Source organism: Camelus ferus, chromosome 3, assembly GCF_009834535.1.
Source record: "Camelus ferus isolate YT-003-E chromosome 3, BCGSAC_Cfer_1.0, whole genome shotgun sequence".
NCBI lineage: Eukaryota > Metazoa > Chordata > Mammalia > Artiodactyla > Camelidae > Camelus > Camelus ferus.
The window spans coordinates 55,669,784-55,687,882 of record NC_045698.1 but is presented as its reverse complement, the minus strand read 5'-3'; the positions used below and the strand labels follow the sequence as shown (position 1 = coordinate 55,687,882).

General features: G+C 36.3%; 1 protein-coding gene across 4 annotated transcripts in view; it reads right to left on the bottom strand.

The window, feature by feature from the left end:
* Positions 1–18,099, bottom strand: part of VCAN (versican) — a 105,001-nt gene that overhangs the window by 64,269 nt on the left and 22,633 nt on the right. For all 4 annotated transcript variants that reach the window (XM_006178639.3, XM_006178641.3, XM_006178640.3 and 1 more), the window contains exon 6: positions 4,578–4,871. In XM_006178639.3, the coding sequence (XP_006178701.2) occupies positions 4,578–4,871 (294 nt within the window). The remainder of the gene's footprint in view (positions 1–4,577; positions 4,872–18,099) is intronic.

Genomic DNA, 18,099 nt, shown 5'->3' with positions numbered 1-18,099 from the left:
CTTTTTCCCTCTGGGTATTTCCATGGGTGACAAATTCACTTAAGAGGAGGTGATAACTGCATTAGGCCTGTGAATCAGGTCTTCCTATGTTCCAACCCAAGTTCTATGCTAGCAACTTTCTGCAGAGCTATAAAAATACTTTTGTAGTGTTTTAAAAATGAAGGACTCAGATTTCAAGAACTAAATAACTGTATGTCATCATCAATGATTACTGTACAGTTTGGTGTCACCTTTCTCTAGTCTGGGAGCAGAGTCAAATGATAGCAGTATGTCTCAGAGAGTCTCCTTTACAAAGCTAGGATTTATATGACTTTGTTTCCAAAAATAAGGGTTTTCAATCATTTTAGAGCCCTGTTTAAAAGTCTGCTTATAATCAAGTTGATTAATTCCACTACTTGGAATGGAAGACTTCTCAGACTTCCTTTTGGGGTTGGGTGGCTCTTTCGTCAACTTAACAGCTGAGTTCCATCGTAACTCAGTATATCTGGTCATCTTTTTCAACCATTTCCCAAAAAAGGAAATGATTTTTAAGAACACAAATATCTACAAAGAAATATCTTAAGAATAAATGCCTGTATTAATGATGACTATTACAAAGGTGAAAGCACAACTCTAGATTGCTCTAGAAGTGCCTCTCTACAAAGAGACTTCACGTGGAAAAAGAAGTTTTTGTCTTGGAAAACTATCAAGTGTCCCTTCGACTCCTCATAATTGAGGAAGCCAACAGAAATCAGAAGGCTTCTTTTCCCACAAAAGCTCCTTTCCAACATTTGCAGCTGTCTGCCACACAGATGTTTCACATCACTGTACTTATGGTATTTAATATCCTATGGACTATCTTCTCCAGGGCTTCTGTTGTGAGACACAAGGCAGATTTTCCTAATAAAATATAAAAACCCTAATAGCAGCATGATAGTCGATTTAACTTGTACCCATACTGCCTACGTCACAGGGAAATGACTAATTTAAAATAGCTCTTCTATATTGAATTTTTTATACATAAATAACTGTTAACATGGCATTTCACAAGTAGAGTGAATTTTCAGTAAGTTTATCCTGGGTTCATAGCTGGGCAACGAGAAAAGGTTGGAACAATGGGATCAGAACTCAAACTAAGTTTGAGTGATTGAATGCTCACCAATTCAAATTCAATACCCATAAAAATACCAGTCAGGGAAGTTTTGACACCTATAGTCAGATTATGATTTAGCGCACAGAAAAGATAATAAGCTGACCATAGACCAGAAGGGCAGGTCAATTGTAAAACGGAACAAACATGTAAGAAACACAGCATGTGAAGTGGTGGGTACCTATTTAGCCTTCTCTAGACCACTATTTCTAGTTCTAAGTTTCATCGAACAGAGGGCTATGAAAAACAATGAGGTTCAAAGCAACATCGCATAGGTGATTAGAGGCCTAGAAACTGAAATTTGAAAATAAGGAAATTGTTTCAGTTGAGGGACAACCAAATAATTGTGTTCAATAGTAGAAAGGCTGTTATTTAGATTTTGGTCTCCAATGTAAGAAGGAAAAATGGACTCAAATTCTAACGCAATGGATTTAGATAAATAGAAAAATTCTCTGAGAGTGATGGTAATAGGCTGTTGGAATGGGTTTTTCAGGAACCATCCCCTATTTCCCTCTCTTGGAGATGATTAATAATATTAAATGAGAGGTTATTATGAGTTTTCAATGGTTTGGATTCACTTAAATTTGGGGAGTATGCACGATCCTTCAAAGCCCTGTATAACTCTCTTTCACAGAACTTGCTTAACTCTGAGGCTGAAGAATTAAAAGTGCACAATTTAGTTTAATCATCAAGGGGAAATGCACAGGTAAACTTTATTTCACAGAGATATTAATTTACTTGTTTTTCAGGTCTATTTGATGTGAACAGAGTCTCATTATGTTTATCATCAGCCATTGTTAATATTCTATTCAGTGATTTAGAAGGAAAGAGAATTACAGCAAATGAGATTTGGTATCATCTATTCACCAGGAAGTGGTCTTAAAAACACTACATTTGGTAAAAGCAAACAAGAAAAATAGAGTTATATTTCTAACTTCCTCTACTGAACCAACCAGCTGTATATCCCTGAAATCACTTTTGGAATTGCTCTTAAGGGTACAACTCCTAAAAATTCTAACTCTATAGTTAGTCACTACTCAGCTCTGTGGGAAAACTGGACAGCAGGCACATTATCTTGAGAATATTTTTCAAAATATGTATTAAAAGATACATATATTAAAAGGATTTTTGAAAAATGAATTAGAAATTTGGGGAGGCTGTTGGCATTGTGTGTGGTTTAAGGAAGGCTTTTATGTATGACTAAACTTCCCTAACCTCTTATGTGCTGAATGAAATTTGAATGTGGTAAGGTCTTAGGGAAGAACTAAATGGGAATCTAGCCTTTAGCTTAGGTGGAGAAAAAAACAAAAATTTTAATCCATTATATTTGCAAGTTATACATTTCCAAGTCACACAGACACAAATGAATAAGGGGAAAAACGGACCTAAACTTTCAAACTTTATTCATATTTTATGTAGATTTTTAGTGGGTGGTTATTTATTTAATCTAAGTACCTTGTTATTTTGTACATGCATGTGAACTCCTTATTTAAACAAATAATTTAAAACATCAGGATGAATTCTTTGTGGCTATAGACAGGCTTTGGTTTAAATTTGACCCTCAGGGGAAAAAGAAATGTTTAAAAGCTTTCTAGTGCCGGGTTTATGAAGCACAAGAAAATAAAATCGAACAAGGTAGTCATTTCTACTCTTTCCTTAATTTAACTTCTTTAACCTAACCCCCACTCCACTCCAACACATACACACAAATTGGATTTTCGTCCTTAATCAAATCAGTCACTTAATGTAAAACTGATTTTTAAGGCTTGAAAATCACTATCATGGGTATGTGGCTTAAAGGAGTTATATCTTCCTACTTCTAGGGATACTGCTTTGTTATTGTTGTTGATCTGTTTTCCTGAAAATGACTGTCTTTTTCTGTAGTTTCAGGGCCTAGGAACACAAGATAATATTTTCAGTGGCTTTTCATGGCCAGCTTATATCATCACACTGATACACAACACATGACTTTAACACTCAGAAAAGTGAATTTACAGGAAGAGATCCAAATGCAGGCATCTTAGCTGGGAGATAGCAATATGTGAAATCACGCCTTTTTGTTGCACTAACATCTTTCCTGCTGACTACTCAGACAGCCCAGTTCTGTGTCTTTTTGGTTGATGAAGAACATCTGTATTATTTCAACTTAGAAATCAATTACAAAATAAGCTGGTGTATTTTCTAATAATTTCAGTTACAGTTGACTGATTCTGTGGGTTCCACATCCGAGGATTCAACCAACTTTGGATTAAAAAAAAAATTCCAGAAAGCTCCAAAAAGCAAAACTTGAATTTGCCCTGTGCCTGCAACTATTTATACAGTTGGATTAGGTATTATAAATAACCTAGAGATGATTTAAAGTATACAAAAAGTTGTGCATAGGTTATATGCAAATACTAAGCCATTTCCCCTCAGTCACTTGAGCATCTGTGGACTTGGCTATCCTGGAGAATCCCAGAGCCAATTCCCCGTGGATACCAGGGGGTGACTGTACATACTGCTACAACGAGATATACTGGAAACTTAGAGAAAAATTCTCACTGTATTTCAGTGTAACATGGCTCTATCTTGAACATACTCAAGGTCACCAAAAATTCTACAAGATTTTTGTTTTGCTGGCACAATATAGATCCTACCGTAAATGTTATGGTGAGGCTCTGGATTACTTGCTTGCTTAATGAGGCATTCTACAAATATGATACTATATCATGGACCACTATTGTTCAAATAATTTAAGAACATCTGAAAAATTTAAATAATTATATCATAAATGTTGAGAAACATTACTTAAAATCCATTTTAAGTAGTAAACCTAATTGAAGATAGCTAATTTTGTTAGAACTTGCAAAAACATACACTGTACTGCAATACGATACTACAGAATTAATCATTAGAAGGCATATATTTCCATTACTTGAAATAACATGAGATAAAATGAGATTTCTATTTATAGCATGGTGCATGCTTAGGTATTAGCCATGTCAGCTCCAAGTACTCACCTGCCATTACTGAGATATAAATTCTCCGCCATTTGAAAGAAAGGGTGATACCAAACATGAAATAAACAGAATTCAAAAATTCAATTCAGCCAACAGTTGGCCTCAGCGTTATAGTACCAACAATCTAATCGCATTTAAGGATTGAAATTGATTTAAAATAAGTACTCAGAAACATTTTCTCTGGTTCTAAGTGCGATGACAGCCCAGTTAAGGCCTTCACCTGACATTTCCTCATCCTCTAAAAAACCATCTGTCAAACTGCCTGCTGTTGTAACCATACTGCTGCCGTTCCATTTCCTTATTTTTGAAAGTCACTGAACTGTTTCCAATCAGCGCACACACTGCAAGACACGGAATCCATTCCAATGGCTAGCTGAACATCAATTGGATACCTCCGAAGTAATTTTTTTTTTTAATCTGTAATGTTTAAAAAGGTATCAAACACTTACGTTTATAGCAGTAGGCATCAAATCTGCTATCAGGGGGAGGGAAGCCTGTCTGGTTCTCAAAACGATACAGGGTTCTCACCCCAAGCAAACCACCTCCACACTGGGCCCTGGCCACAGTCACAGGGTGGCGAACGCTGGCGTCCAACAGCCACCCGTAATCGCACTGGTCGAAGCCGTTCCTCCACGCTGCTTGGAGCTCCCCCACCGTCGCCAGGCGCGCATCTTGGTTTTCACACTCTTCGGCAGCCTCCTCAAAGGTGAATTTATTGGGAGCAGTGATGTGGAACACATCCCCTGGAATAAGAAGAGGAAAAAGGTTTAAATTTTACTATTCCGTCCTTTCCTGTTTGTGGGGGTGGGGCGGGGGAGGAGAAGCACGTAAGTCTTTTTTCATGGCAACGCAGCAGTTTCGGATACTTCAGAGCAAAAAATTTGATGGTTAGCTAATGTTATTATTAATGCATGATAAGAAATAACACACACCAGGAAAGTTTCATTATATATATTTCCCAGGCCATAGAAGCGGTCATTGGATAATAAAGTTACAATACATTTTTTAAAATGAACAAACTTTTCCTAGTGATTCTTGGGTTTAGTGTCCAGGAAACGGGTTTTCTGTCGAATGAAAGCGGCAGCAGTGTACTTATTAACAGTGCATGCTGGAAAGGGGGAGCTGCATTGACCTGTCACTGAGGTTATTTTTCTTTATCTTCAAATCGAATAGTAATTTTCTGACTCTCTTTCTTATCTATCACTACTATCAAAATGGATTAACTGCCATCAAGGCAAATAATCAAACAAGAAAACCTCCAGGGTTTGAAGAGGGAAGGGATAGAAGCAGAATGGAATGCTCTTTCCTGCCTTCCTAGCAGGGCTGCCCTGAGAGTCATGCCTGCACTTGGGTGGGGCTCAGGGTGTATGCGGGCCAAAGTCAGCTCTCACTCAACCAGCCAAAGGGACCAAACCCCCCATCACCACTGGAGGAAGCGGCACCTTTTTTTCTGCCTGGGCTGGATGGATACCTTTCACAACCTGTCTGCCCAGAAAGAGCACCTTCTGGTTCTCACAGAGTCACCATATGTGCTGGCAGGGGCTCTAACTGGGTTCCGGAGACTCTTACATTTGCTTGTTGATGAACAAAGAAAGGCTAAACATTTACTTTCTTCATCGCCAGGTCCCATTAGACCCAATTAGTACGTTCATTATCATTTCACATGTCACAATAAAATATTCTGGAAATGCCAGAGAGCTTGTTTAATTGGAATTTTACTTGGGTAACTAACATAACCATTGGCTGAAATAAATGTAATGTGAATTAAATGATGCTTTTTACAGAGCACAGAAGTGGCTAAAAGACAGAGGCAGAATTAGAGAATAGCTAAGTAGATACAGCAGGCAGGAGGAGGAATATAAAATGAGGTAGAGGAGGCTAAAATATTGATAGCTCATTACTGTATTAGCAGAGGGTCCTGTTTCCACTGAGACCACTTGCTGATTCTATGATATATTAGACAGCTGGGATGCAAGAGTTCTTGTGATCTGGATCTTCACCTGACTAAATCCAGATGGAACAAGCGATTGCTTAAAATGAATAGAGCCATTACTCTCTGCATGTGTATGATAGCTTTATAAAAATAAGAAAAATTATTCAGGGGGGAAAGGCCACATCACCTGTATCAGCTCTTCTCATTACAAATCTAAAACTGCTACCAATGAAACTAGGCCAAATCCCAATGAGAGCTATCTGAAGAACAGAAAGAAAAACGACTTTTACCTGACTGGAAAAAAGGTAGAGGTGAGAATGGATTTTTGTCCTTAATTATCTAGGCTGTCAAAAGGACTATGATCTCAAATCCAAAAATACACTATGAGAAGAAACATTCCTTTTCCCCATTCCTGCAATGTCTCCCCTCCTAATAAGTGCTAAAAGCATAAAGGTCACAGTACCAGTTGCAGAGTATGTATCCAATAATTTTTGTTAAATGAATGGCATTTCAAGTTCTGGTTCAGAAACAAGGTGCCCTTTTTCTTCCAACCTTCCCAAGCAGCACATTAAAGAGTGCTAACTCTGCTACAGAGCTTTGGGTAGCTGCTGTCTGGGACAGGTGATTCATCTTGCCTGTGGATTTGGCTCAGAGCAACCCAGGGAAAGGCAGACAGAGAGACTACGTCGCCCTGAGCAGCCTCAGCAGCCTTGTCCACTTCAGCATCACACTTGCATTAGGCCTGAAAGCAAGGTACGTGTGAAAGAGGGCAGAGCGCCAACATGCTTCCCCCCGAGGTGGAACACTGGCGATGTTATTACAGCTGGAGGATCAGTTTCGTTGCCTTCGTTTCCTGCATCGTGAGGTACTTCTATGTTGAGGCAAGACTACTGTCCCACTTCACTAAAAAGAGTGATCAGCCAACCAGAGCAGGGCTGAGAAATGTAATTAATTGAGTGAAACTCTGCTTCTCCAAACAAATGTTAGTTCGTGTGATGGGGAAAGCAACTTCTCCAAATAGAGCCAGACCAAAGGGCTAATGAAGAAAAATGACGGCATGATGTTCTGGGGAACTGGTTTCCTTGTTTTAATAGCAAACATATTTGGGATATTAAAGGAAACAAAGGTTTCAGTAGGTGCTGGCAGGTTAAAAAGAGAATACCCTTATTATTATTAAATAAAGATCTACTTATAGAACTTTTCATATAAAAACTCTTCTAAAATCTGATTTTATAGCAAAATAATTATTTAATTCACTTGTTTGGAGGATAGTTTTTACCCGTCCAATCTCCAGAAAATAATTTTACTTATTTGATTCAATTCAGTTATCCCTAAGGCCAGCTATTCTTCTTTTTGTTTCTATGTAGAAACTTTTCAAACATTGCAAATAAAATTAAGAGAACATATCGAAAAATATATCACCATTGGGTTTCATGTAACTCAGATTAAAAAAAAGTGCAAGATTTAATTGGTATTAATTGAGTTTACCTTAAGCTGAGAATCAAAATAATTCATTTACAAAGATAACATGTGGCCTGTCATCATACATGGCATAATTATTCTTTTATTTCAAAATAATGAGAAAAAGAAAAGAAAAACATTTACTTTAACTCTGTTTCAAAAACTAAATGCCTAAGCCGTCCTAAATCATAATTGTTTAACACGAACATTACCTCATCCACTTCAAAAATCTAATGATGTAGTGAAGCATCCACACTGTGGAATTATCATATTGAGTCTTGAAGCTTTTAGAATTGACACTAAAACTCTACCAAAAACAGTAACTTGAATATCCAAACTTTGTCCTTCCTACGTATCAATGTCAAAAAATTAAGGCCAGACATCTTATACTTTTCTCAAATATGCTAGAATATCCTGGCATCAGTTTCATACAAAAACCAAACCAGAAAAAAAAGGTAAATTAATAGGTAATACACCAATAGTAATAACTGAACTAATTCATATTACTAAGTGTCCGTGATTTCTAAGACATCTGTTTTTACTCTTTATTGACAAAACTAAAATAACCTCCTGTCAAGTCTTTTTGATTCATTTAGGTGCCTGGTTTTACATAGATAATCCTTTGACATTATATATGTTTTAATTCAACATAATACAAATATAGGTGACCTGCTGTTTAAATCAGAATTAACCTATTAAAAGCTTATTGTTGAAGATGTGGATGGGGAAGATTATGAAATTCTGGTCCAAGTTCTAAGAATATATTTTCCAAAAGTGTCTTCTACAGAAAACTGACGATCCCTGAGACATGACTAGGTATTCCAAAGAAAAGACGTTTTGTAGACAATGGCATTTAGAAAACAAATACAAGTTATCTGACAGGTTTCATTTCTGCAAGACTTCTCAGAGTATTTAATATTATTGTATTTTCTGGGAGTCCCCACAAGGAAGTTATGATCTGTAAGCTATTTGACCAGGGTAATCTCCTTTTCTTATAGAATACTGATTAATAGTCCTTGGATCTGTTTCATGGAATAATTTGGAAAACACTGCCCTAGAGACATGAGTGTAAGAAGAGGAATCTCAATTGATCCATAACAAATATAACTTAGTATTAAGTATCCTGGTAGCCTGTGTGTCAGCCTGCTCTAGATAGAAGCAAAGTGCCAAAACCAGGTAACCAGACAGAATCAAAGGGGGAATCAAAACAACTAAGCAAAGGTCATATGAAGTCCATTGCCTCCCAGGTTGTGAAAAAGACTGTGAGCAAGCAAAGGATGCCGGGGCAGGCAGAGCAGGGACCCTGATGAAGAGTCCAAGACTGCATTTAAGCTGAACACAGAAGGGTCCCATTTCTTAGAAAGAAGCTCATTTTTCAAAAAGCCAAGCAAGGTACAGCAGATAAAAGCATTTGGTCCTAAACTGTAGGCAGAAGCCTTTCAATCCCATCTCCCACAGAAAAAAAATGCAAGTTTTAGGCTAAACACTGACCACATTTACACTGAGAAAAGTAGTCAAGATTTTAAGATTTTTGAAGATTTTATTGATCTACTTTCAGTTTTAAAGTCTATAGTCTAGAATTATTTAGAGGACAAATTATATGTTCTAAACATTAGTCATTAGTAACATTAATGACACTAGACAGAAATTAAGTCCAGGCTAGTAACAGGAGTATAAATCTAGCCTTGGTCCAAAAATGAACCATCATATGAGGATGTATGAAGAGATAAAATCTAAAGTCCAGAGGCAAAGCCAAATCAGGAAGCAAAGGAACAGAGAAAGAGAAAACAAACATGGGAAATCAAGCAAAGCAATTCAGTTCATTTGCTCAGCTTCTCTCTCTCTCTCCTACATGACTTCATAGGTCAGGTTGTGTAAGTAAGTTCCTACCCCAAGGGGATCTTAGAGGCACCTTTTGGCCTTCGATGTAAGTAACAAAAGTTCCTTCTGAGTTTTATCACAGCATCACCTTTAGAGGAGAGGAGAGGGGAGCAAAGCCTTCCTTGAGAGAGAATACACATACACCTACTTCATTCGCATCAGACAAAGCTGTGTTCTAGCTCTACTCTTGAACACTGTGACTGAACAACTGAATGCATTTTGGATTTACTGGATAGTTGCCTTCTTGGAAGGCAAGCATTACTTTTATAAGTGGACAATGAGTCCACTATTCAGTTCCAGAAGTTGCCTCATCAGAGCAGCAACATCTATAGGACATCTGGTGTCAAATTTGTAATAAGAGTACAGATTTGGAACACGTTTCTAAATGTTATCTACCCATGAGAGAATAGTCCTTTTATCTCTTATTAAAGAGAGCAAATAAAACATCAGGAAAGAAATATACAAAATATCCTTTATACACAGAAAGATACACAACTTAAGATAAAGTGTCAAGTTAAGTTTTTATAAGAATTCATTGACTTCATTGATGTGTATACAGATGCATATACATTCACATTAGTACACAATAAAACATAACGCAGATCAGAGGATTTCACACACGGGATAATTTGCATGTTCATATGGAAAACAGATACGCAGTATCTTAACTCATATTTCCCCAAAATTTTAAGTTAAATGCTGAGGCTCTGAATTATTCTTGTTATCCCAACTTTCCAGGGATGTCCTAGAAGAAACTGGAGGACATTGCTGGGGAGATTTTAGTATCTGGTGACATTCCACAAACTAAATTCATCTTAATTATGGGAATTAATATCTTCAGAAATATTAAGAAAAAAATACTTTAATTTGACAACTAGCTGCTAAAAGACTCCCTGGAAAGTGGACCATGCATCTTTTTTTCCACACTTCTGATTGCTAAATGGAAAAGCTGTTTCTTGGCAGACTTAAAAATGACATATACTGAAATGGCAAGTCATGATGAAAACAAATCAAAACATTAAAAATGACCCACACTATTCACAAGCTAGAGTTTATACCCAGGAGTAACTCAGAAAAGTTATGAAAGAACCTGGGTCCAGAGGAAAGCTAAGACAGGATATTTCTCTCCTGCAGACAATTCCCTGCCGTCACCAAGGAGAAAAGGGGTGTTGGCATCAGCAGATCTGAGATAATTATTAGGATGTGAAATGCTTATAGGATAAAATCACTTGCAGTATATGGCAAGTACTGTGGCGATAAAAACAGTTCAATGTAATTATTAGGTTTCAAGCTTTGGATTTTAAGTTTTTTCAAAGGAAGTTTCTTTTTCTCTGCTCCTCCACTCCCTGCAACCTCCTACCGCTCTCGGCTCTTTCTCTCCCTTTTTTCCCTTTGTCTATATACACAAGATCAAAGCAGTGAAGACTAATGCTCATTATCCTGGATCACGAAGTCCATCAGCTGTACATGGTTGGTTAAAAACTAACATATCCTGTTATATAATCTTTTGATGGTCGATATTTGTAGATAATTCAAAATCATGTCAAGTCCCCCTAAGAATTTGATTTGATCCATTAACCTGCACAGAGACCAACCTTCTGTTAGCAGTGACAAGAAAACTTCTGGGGCTGCCAAGGTAAATTCATCCATTTCTAGCGTTAGTCTGGCAATGGTTCTAATTTGGGGGGTAATGAGATTGGAAAGCTAGGTCAGCACCTTTCAAATTTCTCACTTGTCTTAGGCTGAACTTGGAATCATAATGTGGCTTAAAGCATAGACACTGGGTTTTGAAAATTTTACCCTCTATTTAATTTTAGAGAATTAGTCATCTGTCTGCTGTGATAGTTACCATTCTCTAAATCAGTTGATATTCATGGGGAAAGGAATCCACATATTTATCAATGTGCTATTACACAAGATCTTATGTATGTCATTTGAAAGGTTTAAAGACATAGGAAATCCTACTAAAATTTCAACATATTTTCATGGTTTGGGGGATGTCAGACTTCATTCTTTCCCATTGACAGAGCAGTAAGATTTTAATTAGAGTGAGAAAGAGATTCTAAAAAATTTCTGGATGTCTGAGTCTTCAAAATATGTAAAGATTGAATGTGTTATTTGATTTGACAGGCACAGTATGTCTGCAGGTCAACACAGGAGAATCAGCCTAGATTTTTTTTTTTTTTAAACTTTTCAAAGCTGAGAGGTAAATGGCCACTGTATTTCTAAAGAAGCTCTTTCGATTCAGAATTCCAGGAGAAGTTGACATCTAAACCTTAAAGCAATCGATTGTCACATGTTTCAAGAGGTTTATGTCAAGACATTTCTACTTATTTAAGGTGAGATTATAAAATAAAAGGGACTATATATAGAAAATCCTAAGGATTCCATTGAAAAAACTATTAGAACAAACAATTTCAGCAAGGTTGCAGGATACAAGATACAAGACCAATATATAAAAATCAATTATATTTTCATACACTTGTAATGAACAATCAGAAAAAGAAATAAAGAAAATCCTATTTGCATTTGCATCAAAAAGAATAAAATATTTAGGATTAAATTTAACAAAAGTTCTGCAAACTTATACCCTAAAACCTATAAAAGGTACAAAACATTGTTGAAAGAAAGTAAAGATGATCTAAAAAAAAATCCCATGTTCATGGATCAGAAGATGTACTCCTGTTAGGGTGGCAGTACACCTCAAACTAATCTGGAGATTCAATTCAATCTCAGCTGACTTCTTTCTAGAAAATTACATGAGAACTCAAGGGGCCCAGAATAAGTAAAACAATTTTGAAAAAGAACACAGTTGGAGGTCTCAAATTTTCCAATTTCAAAATTTACTACAAAGCAAAAATAATCAAAACAATGTGGTACTGACATAAGTATAGACATATAGATGTATGGATCAATAGAATAGAGTCCAGAAATAAATCCTTATATCTATGAGCAATTTATTTTCAACAGGGTGCCAAGGCCATTATATAAGGAAAGAATAGTCTTTTCAACAAATGGTGCGGGCACAACTGGATATGCACATGCCAAAAAATGGATTTGGACTCTTACTTTATACCATACACAAAAATTAACTCAAAATAGATAAAAATAAAAGTAAAACTTTAAACTTTTACAACTCTTAGAAGGAAACACAAGTTAGTCTCATGACTGGGGATTTGGCAATGTTTTGTTGCACTAATTCTTAAATAACTCCCATTAGTGAAATACTCTGTAGATTACATTCTGTAAATTCCATTAAAATTAAAAGTCAATCTGAGAATCCACAGGCAGGAAATCACACAATTTCCAGATCTGATATCTGATTCTGATACAATCAAAGCCTCCAAAGAAGCTGGAACTAAACCCTGCTCTAAGACCTGTTTAAGGACATTCAGGCTTTTACCTAAATTTTTAGCTTTCCTATCTAAAGGAATTCATAAGATTAAAAGGAAAGGTGATTTTTAGTTCTAGGTCAGACACAAGGATGACATGAAGTCATTAGACAAGTCATAGAGGTGACTGAGCTATCCTGGATTTTGACATGAGAAAGCAGTAGAAAAATTAACCTGTAATTTGTGAATAGGTACAATGGTACCAACACCAATGAGGACAGTTGGCTAGGAAGGCAAGAAGGAGGAATTATTGTGAGAGGCTGGAAAGGAGAAAGGAGTATCTGTAGGAAAGAATTATTTCTAAGAGACACCACAGAAAAGAGTGAGAAGAGACATTCAAAGAGAAAAACTAGTATCATGGCAATCAGTAAAAGTAAAAAAACTGGATCCTTAGTAAATTTGGTGGACAAAGCTTGGCATTTTTTCCCAAGTACTATAGAAATGGTAGGGTGGTGGAAGGTAGTCTCTAAAAGAGACAAAGTTTGGAGAAATGCTGCAATTACCACCAAGTATTTCTTGAGTAACTATTATGTGCCTATTACTGGAATAGGTTCTTCACTGTGGTTGGGAGAGTTATAGAAGAAGATCATGGCCTTATCTTTACCATTTACAGAAATTTTTCAGAAATAAAAATAATAGGTAATAATTTGTACCTGATGAATATAAATCAACCAGAGGATAATTAAACATCAGACATGTGGAACTAACTCTAAGAAAAGTGAGAGTTCAGAATCAGGAAGTCAGTGTGAGCTAGAAGAGCCAAAGATGGGCTCATGGAGGCAGTCTGTCTTCAGGCACTGGGAAGAGCAGAATGTTGGAAAGATGACAGTCTTGTGTTCTCTGAGAGGAACAAAGCACAGCTGCTGGAAGGAGCTAGCATGGAGCCTGTGGACGGCTGGTGCATGTTTGCTGGGTCATACTGGAAAGAAGTAAACACAGTTGAGTAGGTTACTCTCGAGCCAGGTTTGAGGGTTTTGCAGAATGGGACGAGTTTGTGCTTGAGGAGAAAGGGAACAGTAAATTCACTACACAGTGTTGAGTAGGGGAGTGATATGGCTATGGTGTTTAAATGCTTTGATGGTCATAAAACAGGTCCCTTGAAGAACTGTTAAAGGCATGGGGGTTATTTGTGAAATGAGACAGAAACCCAGAGATGAGACACAAAAATGATTCACAAACTAGAAATGAGGGTATGGAATTCAGAAGAGAGTTCAGGGCTAGACATATAAAACTAAAAATTATTATTTCCATTTTTCATTTTTTTGTTCTTTTGGTGTCCTTTTGTTCATCCCACAAAGCATTTGATTCATTTACATACAAAGGAGCAAAAATGAAATTAAACAAACTAATAATAAAATTGGAGCAATGAAATATTTGGAAGGAGGATTGTGATGAAGCCTGGAGAGATGTGAAGTTATCCAAGGGGCAAGAAAAAATTGATGTGAGTAGAGTGGATACGTACAGTTTCAAGGTTAATTTATTAATTCACTCATTTATTCACCTCCATCTGTGGAGCACCTACTGTGTGCCAAGGACATAGCGGGGATACATGTGGTTCCTTCTCTCCCAGAATCCATAGTCTAGTAGAAGATGGAGGAGTAAGCAAACATTTGCAGGAGGGTGATTATAGCCATATATTCAAAATCAGAGATGGTAAAGGTGAGAGAGACCAACTAGGACTTAGGAAGGGCATGTGGGATGAACGAGAGAGCCCAGAGTACAGATACATCAAAGTGCTGGGAAGCTTGTGTGAAAGTCAGGGAATTGGAATAATTGGGTGGTAGTTGTTTCAGGTGAAGGAAAAGCCAACATGGAAAGTTTATATGGAAAATACAGGCCATAGAAGGTTAGGATGTAGGTTCCCAAGATTGCCCATGTCAGGGGCAAGGAATTCCTGGATCAATCATTTGTAAGATTTGGGGACAAGACTAGAAGTATTGACTCATTTGCAGGAACCTAAGAGGGTCAACCATGAAAGAAAGCAGTCTGACTTCATCTACCCTCTGATGTATCTGCAGAGAGAATTAAACCATTCTATAAAGGAAACTATTTTCTTTTAAGTACCTGCTATCAAAAAGAAACCAAATGAACAGTCAACCTATTCATTTCATTAAAAATAATTGAAGATATTTTTAAACATTTGAGTGTTTTTTTAAGCTTAAATATTTACATTGGAGTCCATTCTTTTCAATACTTTCGTATCTATCTTATCTAGGAATTTTTTGCTATGGATAGAACTACACACACATATTTCCTGTGAAATTGCCAGTTTTCAGCACAGAAATTCATGAGTTCACAAAGCACTTTCACAAGTATTTAAATCTCCCAGTGGCAAAGTGAATGTGTTTATATGCCCATGACCTTCTGTGGGGGGGTCAGACAGCAGATTAACTCCTGAATATTATGGTTCAAGAAGATAATGTTCTAATCAGAGAATAAGCTGATTTCAAACAATTTAGGAGAGAGAGTGTGGGAATTCTTATTTTGCCAGGGTATTTTTTAAATTATTTAAAAATGTTCAAGCAATTTACCATATTCAAAATACCTCGACATAAAAGTCACCTGCCTTCATAAAGTGACCAATTTTCAGTTATTTCTATATTTTCTGAAGTACCATGTCCCAGACTTCAACGAAGCATTGCACTCATAACATCTCAGATCTATAGTTGAAAAAACTTTCAGAGATGACATTTTATAGTCTGTCAGGATTCTTTCTACATTTAACAATAATTATTGTCAGAAAAAAAAATTCCTTACATTGAACCTAATTCACAGAGTTGCAATTTTATCTCATCTTCATTTTTTTGAATTCAGTAGAAATAAAGGAACTTTCATATACCCAGAAGCTGTAATAACAACTATTATTTATTGAGCACTCACTCACTTTGTGCTATATGGTGTGATAAAAGCTTTAGACCTCAACTTATTTTATTTTCATACCATGATTAAAAGATAAGTATCCTGATTGTCCCCATTTCACACAAGAAGAAACTGAAGCTTAGAGAGGTAAAGCCTTGTTCAGGATCTCACAACTAATGAGTGACAAAGCTGGGACTCAACTGAGGTCCTTCCTAGTCTTAATTATGAGTTACTTACCTACTAATCAAGAATCCTCCCTCGGCATTGTCTTTACCACTCCCAAACTACTCCGATCCTTTACCCAATTTTCTGAACTATTTAATCATCTCAACTCTATTGTAAACCCTCTCAATGTTTTCCAAATTTACCTTAGCAGAAAACACAGATTAAATTTACTAGAAAGGATAATTTTATGGATCTTAACTTCTATATTCCTACTTTAGAATCTTAATTCCATTAATTTCTTAGTAAGAGTGTTCTGTTACTGAATCATGGCTAACAAGTCACCATTTCCAAGGACTCAAGCTAATAATGAAATTGCTTGCTAGTGGATATAAGCTAGTGTTAACACTCTTAAACTTACTAGGTTATTTTTACAAATAGAGTTGAATATCGTATGTATATGCATAACTGTATTATAATTACCACCTTAGAATAAGAACCAGATTGGTTTTTCTCCCCCTCAAACTGGCTGGATTTAGTTTAGTATAATTATTTGAATTTTATAAAGAAATATAAAAATGACATTATAAAATAAGAGAGGAGAAAAAAACAGATGGTTGACATTCTGTCAACTAAATATCTTTCATGACAAATAACTAAATTAAGACAAAATTAATTGTCTTTTTGAACTAGGTTTCATCTTATACTTAATTGATTTTTTCACTAGACCATCTGGAATAATATTACTTCTGATCTATAGTAATTGCACTTGGTTTATAACTGAGTATACATTCCATTACAGGCATTCTGAGTACATTAATATCTCTAATTCTGACTGGCCCCCACCACCTCTCACATACACAATTGGCTGTCAAAGATACAATGAATTATAGGTGGGAATTATTATACCCATGAATATAGCAATAAATATCTCTTAAAAGGAACTTTGGCTCACTTTCAAATGATCTTTTATCAACGTGGCAACTAAAGTATCAGATGTAATTTTACAAAGTCAACTTTCCACAAGAATTTTTATCAAATCACAGTTTAGCCAGTGGTCTTTATTTCAAAGGGAGAACATACACTTCAGTAAAGCAGAGAAAGAGACCTTACAAGAATCATCTTGTGACCTTCCTCCTACATCATCAGTCACAAAAGGTCTCTTTAACCCCACCACCTCCCACCAAGTCCAATTTCAAGTCAAGAAAGGAAAGACCAGGTTCCAAAAATTTGCTAATTATTCCAAGGGACAACAAACAAAGAGGGAAATATTTCCAGAACAATGTCATTGTAAATTGTCAAGTTCCTTCTATGAAACAAATTAAAGCCTTGTTACTCTGCTGACACAAATTTCAGCCAGTGCTTGAATTCATACTTATACTGATTCTTTTATCTTTCTAACTTTAATGTGACAAAAATGTTAATTTATTTATTTTTTTTTGCTTTGGTGTTAATACCACAACTAAAATGATGTTATATTACACATTACAAGTTTTCAGTCATCAAATATGTGGAACATTTATCCCAAGTAAATATATAACTGTATAAAATACAGTTGAGTTACATTGATACAGAGATTGGTTTTACCAATAACCATTGCCCTAGAAATGGTGATGTTTATGGAGGTGGAGAAGAACTCTTATACAACTAGTAAATCCATTTCATCGTGGTCTATGTGCACATCCTCAATTACCCTTCTGACAGCCCAACTTTCCCCAAATACTAGTTATGTTACTCTGAGCAGACTATGGGGGAGCCAGCTCTCAATGGGTACAATGTGGCCAGTGATTCCTGGCAGGCCTTCTACCACCAAGACCTGTCAAAAGTATCTCACACTGTATTTATAGAGGGCATGGAATCTCTGGGACTTCTGCAGAAACAGAAAGTCCTCTGGCTTCAAAGAAGGCAGAGATTCTGTAGCTTTAGGGAGTGGGGTTTCAGTAACTGTAACGGGATAAGACTGAAGAGAAGATACACACAGGAGCCCATAGGCACTCCTTCTAGTGACATTGTGAGCACATAAGCCTGTCTTTTCATCAAGGAGGCTCACTTGTGACACTTATTCATATTAGGATCAGACCACGGATTTGTACCCGAAAGTCACCATTTCAATTATATTTGGTAAAGATCTTTTAGGTAATTAGAACTTACGTACACTTTTTCAAAAACTACCTCTAGTTTAATTCTAGTATTACCAGCATACCTGAAATTTCAATAACTATCACTCTAATAGATATTAGTCTAAATTAAAACAACAGTGATAAAACAAATTTCACCTTTTAT